The 16,076-nt window shown below is 42.1% G+C and overlaps 1 protein-coding gene and 1 long non-coding RNA gene across 5 annotated transcripts; one reads left to right on the top strand and one right to left on the bottom strand.

The window, feature by feature from the left end:
• The first annotated feature begins 2,413 nt into the window (after positions 1–2,413).
• Positions 2,414–11,049, top strand: LOC133484948 (uncharacterized). 2 transcript variants are annotated; one of them, XR_009790552.1, is made up of 3 exons: positions 2,414–2,555; positions 7,051–7,344; positions 9,917–11,049. It is a non-coding gene; the product is annotated as an uncharacterized LOC133484948 (long non-coding RNA). The 2 variants fall into 2 exon arrangements; XR_009790553.1 differs by lacking the exon at positions 2,414–2,555 and adding an exon at positions 6,829–6,943.
• Positions 7,007–13,897, bottom strand: gask1b (golgi associated kinase 1B). Of its 3 annotated transcripts, none has more exons than XM_061788187.1 (5): positions 13,117–13,897; positions 11,043–11,239; positions 9,542–9,768; positions 8,046–8,207; positions 7,007–7,183 (listed from the first exon to the last, which is right to left on the bottom strand). In XM_061788187.1, exons 1-5 carry the CDS (start codon positions 13,763–13,765, stop codon positions 7,045–7,047), a joined length of 1,374 nt encoding a protein of 457 aa, XP_061644171.1. In that variant the 5' UTR covers positions 13,766–13,897; the 3' UTR covers positions 7,007–7,044. The 3 variants fall into 3 exon arrangements, with proteins under 3 accessions (XP_061644171.1, XP_061644174.1, XP_061644173.1); XM_061788190.1 differs by having other exon boundaries at positions 7,984–8,207; positions 13,117–13,895; XM_061788189.1 differs by lacking the exon at positions 7,007–7,183 and having other exon boundaries at positions 7,341–8,207; positions 13,117–13,895.
• Between the last annotated feature and the right edge of the window lie 2,179 nt (positions 13,898–16,076).

Raw genomic sequence — 16,076 nt, 5'->3', positions numbered from 1 at the left:
TTTGCATTATAGGAGTCTCAAGCACGAATACCCAAAAATTACTTTGTCGAGCCCCCCCCCCAGGAAAATTAGGAACAAAATCAGCCTCAGACACCAAAGACACAGGAAGTCTGTCACGTGATCATTTTAAGGTCGTTTGGTTGACACCAGTTTCAAGGTTTTGTACTCGAAAGACGGGCGATGCTACATTTTTACATTTTGCCTCCACCACCTAACGTGGATGGAGCACGGCATCGAAGTTTGACGATTATTTCGAGGATTCGCCATGAAAAAGGCAGCACGGCTCTTTAACATCGTTTTTTTGTTTGTTTTTTAACCTCAACTCTGCAAATTGTGAGACGCCAAACTGATTTTCATTATCCCTGTGACACTGACAATAAAGTTGTGTTCTAGTCTATTCTACGGTTCACCTTTCAAGCACTGATGGAAAATTTGCTCCAAGCTACCGGGTGACAGTGCCAGATAATCATCAGTCGAGATGATCTTTTACAACATTTTTTTTTTTTTACACTGACTCACTCTTTCATGTATAAATAACGCCGGGTTGTCATCACACCCAACATGCTTGCACTCGCTGTCATTTCCCTCATGCGGCTGCTTTGTCTGCTGCTGCAGAATGAAGTCAAGTGCAACTGTGCAATCTTGTGGCCGCTGTTTACATGCTCATCAGTAACTGGTGTCAGGTTTTTAATTTAATTTCATTTAATTTAAGCAAATTCCTTCGTGAGAGTCTGTCAAAATCTTGAAAATGATCAATCAACACAAGTCCTGGAATTCGCCTGAAATTGCTGACTCCCTGTTCAATTTGGAGAATGGCTCCTCAAGACCTCTCCGTCCGTAATAGACAACATGTCCACCCAATTTCCTTTCGATTGGTAAAGGGCACGGCAAATTTATTATAAAGTGCATTGCATAAGTGCGTCTTACACGATTGAAAGCATTTCATAACAAAAACTCCACTATCTGACTTGAGTCTGCAGCTCTCAGAGCCCAACTAAGGTTTATATGCCATTAGCATTTCTTGAATGTATTCATTCTTTTATGTATTGGTAAAAGTGGTGTCTGCGGCCGATTTTTTCAAATTGCTCTTGTTGGGGACCACCAAAAGGCAATTCAGTCGTCATAACAGTTATTCCAAAAGGGCCTTGCCACTGCCTGGTGCTCTAACTATGTTGTTAAATAAATACCTTCCTATCGAAAAGTGAAGTCTCCCCTCTCTGCAACTTTTCATCCCACAGAAATACACTGTCAGTTTGTCAGCGGGAGAGAGAGGGGGCAGCTCGACACAAGGAGGTCAAGATATTCCGGATGTCTCGACTCCCCCGAGCGGGAGGAGGCGTCGTGTCGGGAGGACGTGTCAACGGAGACGCCGCCGGGGGTGTCAACCATGCATTTTTCATCGCACGTCACTCTCGTTGGGACCGTACGAGACATACATCTGTCCGTCCCTCCATCCATCCATCCATCCGAGCATGCAGAATTGCTGGATTATGCAGCCCCTCTCTGGTGGCCTAAACACTATAAAATCCACTGAAGTCACATTTACAATTTAATTCAATTATATATATATATGTCTTTGCAACCCAGCTTCCATTTGTGTATAATCAATGTAGATTTTTTATTTTTATTTTTGTCCAATCAGATATCAGCTTCTGTGTTGTTATGTAAATGTAGTCTGCCCAAAGCCTTCAGAATCCCAAGCGCAGGTGTAAAATAAATAAATTTAAAAAAAAATTAAAAAACGCCCACGCCATTGAAAATGGTCATTTCTTTGTTTTTTAACCAATCCGATTGTAGATTAACTACTCTGTCTCATCCTGAAGGCTGAGGGCATTTGTCCATCCTCTGATTGGTTGAACTTGAGCTGCATATGCAAATAAATTGGAGTTACTCGGGAGGACGAAGTTGGATGTGATTAAAAATTCCTTTCAAGGTGCATTTTTGAAGAAACACTTGACTTTGTGAGACCTGGATCAACTTGGAAAATGCTTTTTGGGCCACTTTCAGAGCAGCTTGTGTGAGCTCGCTTACACAGAATACAGACAGGCAGGAGAAAAGGAAGGTCTGCTGCATCTGGATCAGCATCTTCGGGCCAGCCCTACTTATATGAACATAAATAAAACTTGCCTTAGCCCTCAAATTAATTTGAAACAAAATATATTGTGATCTTGTTTTTTTTTTGGGAGGGGGGGGGGGGGTATCACACGCTTTAGCATTTACAAAAAAAAAGGAAACCTCGTGAAAATCGGTTGAACAATGAGCGAGTTATGACTTCATTTCAATGTCCATGCATTGCCTTCGAAAGGAACATCGACCTTCCCAACATGGCCGCCACGTACACACGTCGCTTAGCCGGGTTGCTACAGCGCATATCTATGGTCAGAACCGCTACACACGTTTCCAGCTGTGTTAACGCTAATGACCAGGTAACGCTTGATTGACAACCCTGACACAATCTATGAAAAGTCAATTGACCACACCGGCGATGCTTTAATGCGTCCTCTTGAATTGCTGTATGTTATGTGTCGGCACTGACTCGGCAGGAGCTTGTAATGGTGCGTACTGCGAAGCTTTTAGCTAATGAGCTAATGAGGCACTTGGAGCTATCGCTAGCAAATTGAATAGCAAATAGTTTTGTCCAGTGTATCTGATATGATCTGCAAAAACTCAAAATCTTACCAAAAATATGTTATTTCTAGTCAAAACTAATTAAAATTACTAGACGCATCACGTAATATATATATATATATATATATATATATATATATATTACAACACTGGCATATTTTGTGTCTACTTATTTTAAGTAAAAATTAGCTTGAAAAAAAGTGAAAATTGTCTGAAGACAAGTCTTATTTATTATTTTTTTTAATATTTTGAGTTTTGGTAGTATCATGCCACTTTCATTGCCATAACTGCATGTGCTAAATCTAGTTAAATGCTAGTTTAGGACAGGACAGTTTATGAAAGCCTGTTTGCAAATGTCTTCTTTTCAACAGATGGAGAAACGCTATTAAAAAAAAAAAAAGAAGTCACCCAGGTGCAGGTGCGAGACTGTAAAAAACAAAAAAACCATTGCATGATAATGAGTTTGTCTTCGTTTCTTTTTTTGTGTCATTCTTGTATATACTACATTTCCAACAGTGTTGTTTATTACTGTTTATGAAATAGTCATGTTATTAGATAAATATCGATTGTGAACTGCTATATTGTACTGCATACACTGCAACCACTATAGAAGTTCGTAACTGTGTTCCAGTGATGCCGTTAACGCGTTACATTACTAAAAAAAAAAATCCGCCATTTTGAGTAACGAGCAAAGTAACGTGTCACTTTTCCCGGGAAAGTAATTAGATTACAGTTACTTCTTCAATCCAACCATAGTTACTTTTGCATCATCAATGTCTCTCACCAAACAGTAACTTGCAGCTTGTTTCCAACAAATAAATGAAAGCGATTGGGAAGTGATTGCTTTCATGGACCACAATGGGCGGTGTGCTTGTTTACGTTTAGGTACTGTACTTACTGTATTGTGCTGGCATGTCAAGTCTGCACTAAGTTGCTGATGTAATGCGGCTTCAACAACACAAATATTTCAGTTATTGCCTGATGTTGATGACATGATTCTGTAACTTGTGTGGCGTGCATTACCAAGTAATGGGTACGGTTAAGCTCATGCTTTTTTTTTTTTTTTTTTTTTTTTGTACTGTGGATAAGTGATATTACTGCCACTTGGCAGCTGCTGAAAGTAACTAACTTTCCATATTTAACATTCCGAACAAAGCATGTCGCATATTAATGACAAATCCGACGGTTTCCGATGCCAGAGGGAAAAGACCAACTAGAATAGCTTGAAAAAGGACATTTTGGGGTATTTCAAACCAAAATTATCTTTAAAAAGGACATAAAAGATTAAAAAGGTAAGAATCCCCTCGCTGCGAATGAAAGATAGGCTCGTCATGTGTGCTGGTCTACCTGTGCCACCTCTTTTCACCACACGAGGGCAGCAGAGGAGCTCTTTAAAAAAAATGGATCCATGCTGGGCTTGTTCTCAGAACCCGTCGTCATCACTACGCGACTCTTGTTTTTCTATGTACACGTATGAACTGCACTGGTTCACGACACTAGGAAAATACTAATTCATTCTTGCACTGGTTCACGACACAAAATACAAATTCAAAATATTTTAAAATACAATTTTATCTCATTTAAACAAAAAAGTTCAAATGTGTACAGAAAATAGTTAATTTTTAACAAAATATACTCTTTTTTTTTAATTGTAGAAGTATATAATCAATTTAATTCATTATTCCATTATTTGTTTTAATATTTGCAATTAATCAATCAACCAAATGTTGAATTAGATAAATTAATCAAAAAATATAAATGTTTATTTAATATAAATTTTCAATATTAAACAAAATACTTGAGGAGTTAAATTTAATGATTTAAAAAGTCTATCATTCCCATTTGTAAAATGTATTGTTAATAATTATTTGAACAATAACCACCAATAATTTAATAAAATACATACAAATTAGGATCACACTCCTCAGCCTCCCTGGTAAAGTCTATTCAGGGGTGCTGGAGAGGAGGGTCCGTCGGAAAGTCGAATCTCAGATCCAGGAGGAACAGTGTGGTTTTCGTGCTGGCCGTGGAACAGTGGACCAGCAGGGTCCTCGACGATGCATGGGAGTTCGGCCAACCAGTCTACATGTGTTTTGTGGACTTGGAGAAGGCGTTCAACCGTGTCAGAGTTTGGTCCGCATATCCGGCAGTAAGTCGGACTTGTTCCCGATGAGGGTTGGACTCCGCCAAGGCTGCCCTTTGTCACCGATTCTGTTCATAACTTTTATGGACAGAATATCAAGGTGCAACCGAGGGGGACCGGTTTGGTGACCTCAGTATTGCATCGCTGCTTTTTGCAGATGATGTGGTTCTGTTGGCTTCATCAGGCCGTGATCTCCAACTCTCACCGGAGCGGTTCACGGCCGAGTGTGAAGCGGCTGCGATGAGAATCGGCACTTCCAAATCTGAGACCAAGGTCCTCAGTCGGAAAAGGGTGGCGTTCCCTCTCCGGGTCGGGGATGAGATCCTGCCCCAAGTGGAGGAGTTCAAATATCTTGGGGTCTTGTTCCCAAGTGAGGGAAGAATGGAACGGGAGATCGACAGGCAGCTCGGTGCAGCGTCTGCAGTGCTCCGGACTTTGTATCGGTCCGTTGTGGTAAAGAAGGAGCTAAGCCGAAAGGCGCAGCTCTCGATTTACCGGTCGATCAACGTTTTACCCTCACCTATGGTCACGAGCTGTGGGTCGTGACCGAAAGAACAAGATCCCGGATACAAGCAGCCAAAATGTGTTTCCTCCGCAGGGTGTCCGGGCTCTCCCTTAGAGAGAGGATGAGAAGCTCGGCCGTCTGGGAGGAGCTCAGAGTCGAGCTGCTGCTCCTCCACATCGAGAGGAGCCAGATGAGGTGGCTGGGGCATTTGTTTAGGATGCCTCCCGGTGAGGTGTTCTGGGCACGTCCCACCGGGAGGAGACCCCAGGGATGACCCAGGACACGCTGGAGAGACTACGTCCTTCGGCTGGCCTGGGAACGACTCGGGATCCCCCCGGAAGAGCTGGATGAAGTGGCTGGGGAGAGGGAAGTCTGGGCGTCCCTGCTAAAGCGACTGCCCCCGCGACCCGACCTCGGACAAGCGGTAGAAAATGGATGGATGGATTGAAATACAAATGATAAAAATGTATAAGTAAAGTTATTTAAGTTATGTATATTTCTAATATTTGTCTCTTATTATTTGAAATAAATCAATCAACCAGTTACTTAATAAGATGCATAAATGAAACAAACAAACAAAAAAACCAGAATAAATACATTTGAATCATCTGCTCTACAGTAGAGGCTGACACGGAGTGGAGTGACTTACAAAAATGATAAATAAATCATCAGTGAGCTCGAAAGCAGGCCGCACCCTGAGGCCCGGCCGAGAAGCCCTCATTTCCTGTTTATTGGATTACGGTTCACATTCACCGGGATATTCCTCCCGTCATGTTCCTCCTGCGACACATAATGGAAGGAGGAGAGGCCTTGTAGATCCGCTTGTAATATATTCCACCGCAGTTCAAAAGCGGCGTCCATACAGGAATACTGTGAGGGGGAAATTGGAGCTTGCGAATCCTTCAGCACCGCTCGCCACCAAATGTGAAAATTCAGTCGCTCTTCAATTTCAAGCCAATTTTGACTTTATTCTTCCCCCCCCCCAAAAAAAAGGACACTGGAAACTACAGCCCCATGCAACACTCATATTTAACGTTTCATTGTTGTAGATAATGTAATGATTTACTTCATTCATCCTGTTTACAATTAGTGCTTTGTCTTTTGTCTTTGTTTCTCTCTCCCTTCGAGAAACTTTGTTCTGTTCGACTGATCAAGTCTGATTCTCAATAAACCTCAATAATAATACCACAGCGGAAGCTTAAAAACTCCACTGTGACACAGTAAAACTGATTCGGCATGAAAGGGATACAGATTTTCCATTCTGCTTGACCTAACAGCCGAACAGGACAAACAAAAACAAAAAAGAAATCATAATCTGATTACGTCATATGCTTCCTGCAGGACTAGACGGCGTCCATTCATCTTCAAACAGACAAAACATTACTTTGTGTGTGTGTGTGTGTGTTTTTTTTTGTTTTTTGAAAGCTGTATCTTATAAATAGAACTTAAGCTCAAGGGTCAACCGTTATCAGGACGCAACAGGCAGGAATTACTCACGTAAACCATCTCCCGATATTTAATTATTTAAAGCAACTCCAAAATATCCCGAAAACAGGACCCAGCTCGACCTGGATTGTCCTTGAGCAACACACGGAATTTCAGTCATGCCCGGCGGCAATGGAAATGCTAACAATACATCGTCAACAACCTTTAATTATGTGGCCAGGGTGATTTTTTTTATTTATTTTTTTTTACCAGCCATATACACTGTTTATCCTCACACATACAGATTTATCTTTTTTTTATTTTTTATTTTTTTTTTTTTTTTTTACAGACTTGGGGCACAGACCAGCTGATTGTCAAAACTTGGAGCGCGCTTCCTGTCACATAGCGCACACCGCGGCGTGTGAGAATCGCCGAATCGAGCATTTTTGGCTCCACGTATGCTTGCAGTTGTTTGCTCACATCTAAAAAAAAAAAAAAAAAAAAACAACAACATCAAGACCAACCTACGATTGCATTTAACGGATGGACGCCGCAACGCCTGCATGAAGCTGAACCTCACCACGTATCAGCAAGACTACAAAGCCATCAGCAAAACCGTGCCTTACTAGAAGTCGCATCAATGGTAAGAAATATTTTATTTATTATTGGTTAGCTTCAGGCCCCCGAGGCTCAGCCGGTGCACGTTTTATGACCTGATCCGTGGATTTGGATTGTGAAACCCACTGTTAGTTTAGCTTCCTTTGCTCACCTTCAAACGGAAGCGATTCAGCGGCAATATGGTTACCAAATATTTCACTGAGCTTGTCGAAGCATGCCAAGTCGGGTTTGACAAATAAAATCGCAGCGACGGCGGGATAAAGAGAACCGGGCCACGCGGAGAAAAGAGCATGCATCTTCATGTCGAGGTGGAAACAGAGTCATGCCAAACTTCAAATATCTGCTCACCCACCAAAGGCACATCCTCAAATATTTTACAACATTCCTGAAAAGTTTAAAAAGGCAAATTTCCAAGCTTCCTGGTAGCAACTTTTTCAGCTTCAGGCATTATTATTTTTTTTTCTTTTTATCAGTTTGTCACTGTGGACACCGATATGATTTAATATTAACTATATACAGATGTCCCACTCCGTTGTTGAATCTTTAACTTACGTAAAAATCGTGATTTGGGAGAAGGGAAGTGCATAAACAATTCTGAACGCAGCCCGCATTTGTGTTCTATTGATGACACAAGGTGCCATTTTGTCCACCGGGACAAATTTACCGTCGTTCTCACGCCGTCAGTCGCTCATGGGCACCGCCGAGACACCGTGAGCGCTGGCGTACGTGAGGAGAATCTGGGCCCGCTGCTCGATGACATCGATTATCTTGTCGATGCCTGGCCGCCCGCCCCGACTCTCCCAGTACGTCTGGTCCACGAAGAGCGACTGCAGCAGCTTCTCACGCAGCTGGCCGCTCCTCAGCACAGACACGGCACTCTCGGGCAGCCTGGACAAAAGGATTAGGACACGTGACCTATCAAATACAGCGGATTTTACAGGTTGCACGTAGGTTTTTAGGTTCCACACGAATGGGTAATTTCGTAAATAGGGGTTCACGGTATATTCTTTTAAATAGAGCTCCACGGCTTGTGAACCTGGGAAAATGCCATCGGTTTTTAACGAGCTCAGAAACGGCGAGGTGGTCCACGCAGAGCATGGGGCAGAAAATAGAATATTCAAATACGCTTTGTCATGCCGCAGGCGTGTCGCAGTCTTCTGACTCCGACTGAAATCAATGAACTGATGTGGCAGCCGTCACTCTGGGAAACGCTGTTGCCTGGCGAGGCTGTAATAAAGTCATTTTCTGGGAGGACTTTTCAGTGGAAACCTAAGTGAGTCATATGGGAAGCCACAGAAGCTGCTCGTCCCAGAGGGTTCCGTGACATGTTCCAATACTTTTATGATGTGCCTTTTTGACATTCATACTAAAACCGGGTCCTTGTCATACCTTATTAAGCTACATGAGCTGGACAAAAATATGATTGAAAAAAAAAGAGAAATGAATAATTGTTTTTAACAAATGAAAGCATACTCTGAGTATTTGTTCATAATGTTATTGTTTTATTTAAAAGGACAAATGTTAATGTGAAGAGGCTTGCCTCCCGAGGACTGCCGAAGTTCATTGTGTTTTTAAGTTTTAAGACACAGCGGTTAACTTCTTTAAAATATATATATATATATTATTATTAAAAAATGTGTACTGGACTTCTACTTTAAATGGTCAAACATAAGTTCAATATGATGTAAAAATGCTTCCCATGCAACTCAATAAGCTCGCTGGGTTTTTGAGAATCCTGATGTTTTTGAACCATGCCATCCATCCATCCATCCATTTTCTTTACCGCTTCTAGCGTTAATTAGTGAATGCGAACACGCTGAAACTTGAGATAAAAAGTCGATTTCTGAGCACACTGTTGTTGTTTCTCTTTCAACTAGTTAGCATCATTTGTCCATACTCCCGCTTCCCCACTGGCTCAAGCAAACTGAAGCATTTACATGCACATAACATTTTCTTTTTCTTAAATCATATATTATTCGCATCCAATAGTAAAAAAAAAAAAAAAAAAAAAATTACAAAAGTGTGTGTGTACAATTCAACGGCAAAGTTTAATGGCCGTCTCCAAATTTGATATGCAGGAAAAACGCTGATTACAGTGGTATCCTTGGGTATAAAAATCAACTGTTAGCCCATTAGCTCACTAGTTTCCCTCTGGCAAAAGCAATGATTAAAAATAAAAAGCTACTCGTCGTTAGCATGAGAAACCAGTCCAATCCACTTACTCCTTGATCCCCTCCAGCAGCCTGAAGTCCAGGTTGTCCTCGTTCCGGTCGAAGTAGCCCTTGTTGACGGTGAGTACCAGGTGGCGCGGGTCATGACGCCTGCGCACCATGTTCGCCAGTCGGACGTCGTCCCCTTGCGAGCGTTCAAAATGGCGGCCAGCCTTGTGGCACTCGTCCTGCTCCCGGGGCCTGAACCCGCAGCAGCTGGGATCTAGACGGTTGTGAATCTGCAGCGAGAAGAAGAAGCGATTGGTTGACAGCCTCAACCGGGGCGTGCTTATTTAAGTAACAGCCAGCAGGGACGCTAACAACAGTGCTGCACTCGCTTCCCCCGATAATCTCTTGACAACTGACAGCTATTACTTATTTCCCCAGACATGCGCAACATCAGATTGGATTTGGAAGAATCCTTTACGGACCGACAGGACTAGACCGCCGTATCCACAGTACAATGACGATCTTCGTGCTGCATTGGACAAGAGGTTTTAATTGGATGCAGCAGTCGTGGATTAGTAGTGGGAAGAAAAAAAGTAACAGCTGTGGAGACACAAAACGAACTGACGTGAGCTCGTAGTGTCGTGTACATATACTGAAACTCAATCGCTAGCGCCCCCTGGAATGTTAGAACGCCGTCATGGTGGTCACACGTGATATGCAGTGGTTCGTTGAGATACTGTACGAGCGACCCGACTTGTACATTTTCCGAGATGCAAGCCGTCGTTCTGCAGATTTTTTTCGCTTTGAGTTGCAGACAAAAAATTGGACACACCAGCGCTGTATGGTGGCAACGAACTCAACTCAACTCACTTCACAACACGCAATCATTTGACAGATAAGGAACAATTCTTACAAAATGAGGATTCGATCTGTTCAAATCCACTCCCAGTCGAAGTTTATAGTCAAAGTGAACATAAGATGAGTATTTAAAACAACATTTTTAAATACCAATTTAATTTTTTCACCTCAGGCGCCTGACAAAGGTGAAAAGGTGTGGGTTTTTTTTACACAGCAGCAGTGTGAAACAGTAATTAATGCCTTCATCACACCTTGATATAGATTATTATAATGCACTTAACTTTGGAGTCAGCCAGTCCTTCCTCAAAGTTGAGCTCCAAATTTTGATGGTGTTTTCACTGTAGCGTACTGCCAAGAAAGCTAATAAAATGACCCTTTCCCATTAAAAGCCAACGTTGTTTGACCTCCGACGATATCATTACTCCCTCCCTTAGAAGCGCACGATGCCAAAATCCAGACTGTTATGATTCATGCCTCCCACACAGGAAATTGCGGAGCCAAAAGACATTTCCTCTGAGAATATTTTTTTTTTTTTTATCTGTAGAAAACAGCTGTTGGACTATCCCAATGTTCCGAAACAGAAACACTTATCTTTGAAGCATTTGCGGAAAATGATTAATATCTTCATTATCAGAAATCAGCTTTGGCATTTATAGTGTGTACGTATATATATATATATATTTCAAAGTCTTCAACTATCCGTCACCTGTAAGAGGAAATCAAAAAGTGCCAATTTGCTCCATTCGTAGTGATGGATGGCGGAGCAGCCTGACTCCAGCTTCGGGGCAACGTTGCGAATCCAGCACCTCTGTTGAAGAGATCTCTGGTACTCGGCCCACGTTAGGCTCACGCCACCCGGGTAGAGAGACTCATCCCATGCCACCACTGGACTGGGCTGGCCATCTAGACAGGGAAGACACATCAGAATACTTATTTACTTAACCACAATTGAAGCCAGATGTTTAAATACACCATATAAAAAGACATGCACTTTTTTTTGTTTTAAATATGTAATCAGACTAAACTTTTCCTGCCAATTGGGATTCCCACAATTATTTTTATTTGCTAGATGCTAGAATACAGTAAGATTACTAACCCAGATGAGGATGTCATTTCTTTGAAAGCTTCTGACAGGTTTATTGACAACATTTGAGTTCATTACTAGAGACACACCTGTAGATGAAACCCACTGCTTCTGTATGCAACATCACGGGAAAATCAAAAGAAATCAGCCAAGATACCAGCATGAGAATTGTGAAATACCACAAGTCTGGTTCATCCTTGGGTGCAATTTCCAGATGCCTGAAGGTGCCACATTCATCTGTTCAAACCATTATATGAAAGTATAAAGACCATCGGAATATCTAGCCGCACAGGAAGGAGACGGGTTCTGTGCGCCAGAGATGAATGTACGTTGGTCCGAAATGTGCATATCAACCCAAGACAAAAGACGAGTACTCTACTGACATGGGCTGGAAGCCTACACTACCAGGAAGAAGCCATTACTGTAGAAGAAACATTTTTTAAAAAGTCAGATTACAGTTCCCAAATGGACACAGGGACAAATAGCTTAATTTTTGGTGACATGTTCTGTGGTCTGACAGAACTGAAATGTAACTGTTGGTGAAAATTCTTTGATGGTGTCAACTCCAAGAATGCTTCTTGGAGAATGCGTGGTTTCTTGTACAACCCAAAAACCACTAGTTTCTTGGAGTTACAAATTTTCAGTCCAAGCTGGAAAAACACATAGAGCTGAGGTGTTGTTTTTTTTGGGGGGGTTGTTTTTATTGGATAATTATAGCAAACTTTATGTTATTTAATTTTGCACGGTGTACGAGTGGTTAGGACGTCTGCGTCGCAGTTCTGATGTTAAGGGTGTTCAAATCTATGCTCTGGCCTTCCTGTTTGGAATTTATGATCTATCCGCCCTTGTGGATTTTTTTGGCAGGGACTCCGGCTTCCTCCCGCATCCCCACAAACATGCATGTTAGCACATCCAACATGGCGCTGCGTGACATCACGGGAAAGATTTTTGTTGTTGTTGTCCTAGGTCAACTGACGGCTCGCGGGCATGTGGTAGAGGAAACGTGGTCCACATTTGGAGTGGCCCCTAGATCATTTCAAAAAAAAAGAATACAAATTGTAAATAAGGTTCCTCTACCGTAACAGAAACACTTATCTTTGAAGCATTTGCGGAAAATGATTCATATCAAAATTCACAAGTGTGATTAATCTGATTTAAAAAATTAAGCGATTGACAGCCCGAGGAATGACACAGTGGCGAAAAGCTGCAGTAACTCGACCAAGGAAATTGAGGTCCCGTGCATGTGCCCCCCTGGTGGCGCTGACAGAAAGTTGTGACCCCCCCCCCCCGCCCGACATCATTTAAGTTGCCCATTCCTGTACTACATTATCAAAATGAGTATTGTACAGAATTGACAGTATAAAATTATTTTTTTTTTTTTAAATTTCGTATTTCAGAACATTTCAGTCTACACCTTTTGTTTTACTTGAGTAAATGAGTTGTATCATGAGTACTTTGACTTTATCCTTTTTTTGTCCCTACACAAGTACCTGTCGTTCTTCTTGAGTGTGATTACTTTTGCCACCTCGGTGGGGTTTCGATCAGGGGAATGGCCCATCTTTGTCAACTGTGGGCCCGTGAAGCCCTTTGAGACTCTTTTTGTAATTTAAGGCTGGACAAATAAACTCGACTTGACCTCGAATGATTTATTATGACATATTATCATCAATATAAAACTATTATTTGAATATCCCACTGTGTAGGAAGGTCAACTTCCTGCTCACTGCCGGCAACGTCCTGTTGAGTCCGAGCACTCGGTCCAAATGGAAGGCGAACACCTCCACCGAGTCCGCCGGGCCGCGGGCGAGTCCGCACGCCGCGTCCGCCTCCTCCGGCCGGGTTCCCTCGAAGACCAGGAGCGGCCACGGAGCTCCTCGCGGTTGTCGGACGCGTAAAACTTTGGCACCGGCGAGAGCGCGCACGGTGCCCACGTCGTGCGCGCTCAGCCACGGCGGAGGAGAGCGGCTGTATATCCGGATAGAACTCGCGGGAGGCTCCGCTTCTGCTCCGTCCGGTGGACCCGAATGCGGAAGCGTGGTTCTTCTCACTTTCCTCCGCAGTTTGGGTCGCACCGTGCCGCGAATGTGAGCCGGCTTGACGCGCTTGGACTTGAGGGTGACGTAGACCACGTTTGAGTGGGTCGGAACCGCCGAGCCCGCGTTCAAAAAACTCCCATTCAACACCCCGCTCGGCGTGATTTGGCTCCGAAGAGAGAGGTTGACTTGGGGGAAAAAGAAATACAGGGCGCATGCGAGCGCGGCTGTTAAAGCTCTTTTGCGAAGAAGGCACCTCCGGAGCCAGAGTCCGGACGGGAGAGGGACGCGCGGCCGGTGCAAGCGAGCCATCCGAGCCCTTTAAGTTCTGAGCACGGCGGACCGAGCCGAAGTCCAACAGAGGGCGCTTTGAGAATTCGGGGGATGACGGGATGCAACTGCGCACTGGAAGCTCACTCCTGACCCACGCGGACCAACCAGAACTTGTCCGATTTCCTATTTCTTATTCCCACCCGGGAGAAAACGCAGCTCCTTTTTCTGCCGGGCAAAATCCATATTTTCATCGATATTTACTTGTTAAGTTAATTCATTAGTTGTTTTTTTTATATATATATATATGTATATATAAAGATAAAAAAACTCTACATTGTCATTTTATTCGCATAATATTGCGACTTGAATATTGAATAATATTTAATATAATATTTAATATGCAATATTTCGACTCGTCACGTTACATTATTTTTCCCTCATAATTTTACAGTCCCTATTATTGTAACATTGTGACATTTTTCTTGGAATATTATGACATTTTCCCAAAGGATTTCCATTTTTTTCATAATATTGGAACTTATGACTTTATGACATTTTTCTCATATAGACCAGCTTTACTGTCATAATATTTTTGACTTGGTTATTATGTAATAGTGCAACCTTTTTCCGTAATATTGACATTTCATTTTCACAATATTGAGACTTTTTTTAAAATCGATATTTTTTTGTAACATGGCGATGTTTATCTTGTCATATTCCAACATTTCTGTCCTCCATTATTCTGCATTATTCGCTGAAAAACTCACCCCTATTCATCGTTTTTGTGTCCAAATACATATCTCAAATCATCTTTCCCCATTGAAATGAATGGAAATGCCATTAATCCGATCCAGCCTCCTCCCTCAAAAGACAACACAAATTTAGTTGGAGTTGTATTTGATATAACAAAAAAAAAAACATATAGTACTCGCAAAATTAAATACAGTGTAGAAAATTAAACCATTTGTACATCACGATTACTTCAATGAGTCTCCTTCTGCAGTGTGTGACTTGGCCACCGGGGGCAGTGTAATAATTCAGTTCAGTAACTCAAACACAAACGAAGAAGCTGCAGTAATTGTCGTTTTTCACTTTGATACAAGAATTTGCCTGTGAGCTTTGTAATATTGTCAGTCTACATGCGTTGATGCACCATTTGTGTTCAAATATCATCATGGGCATTCGTTATTCGCACATTTTTGCTTTTCACGTTCTACCCCGAGGGTTCACTGTCTGTGCATCAAAATAACATGACGTTGTGTCGCTTTGTTTGCAAATGACATTCCACGAATGCCGATCATCTGGTGTCATTCGATTTAGTCTAGGCTAAGCGGCCAGAGGTGAATGCCCAACTGACAGTGAGCGACATTATAAATCCATGCCTCCAAGGCGACATCTGCTTGTGGATACTGTAGTAATTTAGGCCCGAAAATGTGGGGAACGCTTCAACACGCTGGAAAAATAACTCTTGTTCATTAGGGAGGAAAGGACGCGAAAGCACTTTTACAGGATTTCCTGAACTGGATTTTAACTGGTTTAAATATAGATGTTTGTGTCTGAACTGGCTGTATAGGGATTCCAATCTCTACATGCTGCATACGGTTCGAACAGGGCTTGACATTAACACCCGCCGTACGTATGAGTCCAAAATCCGAAAGAAGAATGTGATGCAAAACCTGAGAGACAGAACTCGCCTTACATTGATTCTGATTCGGTCATTGACGAAGACGGACAATAATCTCAGTCAGCTATTTGGCTAGTTTGCTGCTAATATGACTTGTTCGTGAAACTACTTGCGTACAGCTGTAAACATTAGCTTAAGGCTCACAATGACGATCTCATAAGCCTTAGCACACACACACACACACACAAAATGAATAGAAAACGCGTTATGCCGGCTGGCCCTAGTAACCAGGTTATGTGCTTGCGTGGCGGCCATGTTGGTGAGGGCAATGTTAGATTGAAAATAAATCAGAACTTGTGTATTTCGCAACTGATTTTCATTGGGTTTACTTTTTTTTTTTTTTTTTTGTCAGCGTCAAAGCATGTGCTTATGCAGAACATTTGAAGAAAGAGCCCAAACATATTCTTACCTATAAAAGGTTGCCTTGTTATTGTACATGATTGTGCATAGTTTTTAGTTCCATTTTAAAGTGGACTAAACATTTACTATTACATTTGCATTTACAGCTAAAAATGTTCAAGGCCACAGTATCGCTTTCATTGTCATTTGCACTATCATATATAATTAGCATAAACCATGTCAGGAATGCTGGTACAAGCTGCAACGTTAATTAAATGTTAAATGTACAATTGTCTTATTTTTATTTTATTTTTAGTTTGCGCATAC

This window comes from Phyllopteryx taeniolatus, chromosome 10 (assembly GCF_024500385.1).
Source record: "Phyllopteryx taeniolatus isolate TA_2022b chromosome 10, UOR_Ptae_1.2, whole genome shotgun sequence".
NCBI lineage: Eukaryota > Metazoa > Chordata > Actinopteri > Syngnathiformes > Syngnathidae > Phyllopteryx > Phyllopteryx taeniolatus.
Note: the sequence above shows the minus strand (reverse complement) of the source record. Positions and strands in the feature narration are given on the sequence as shown.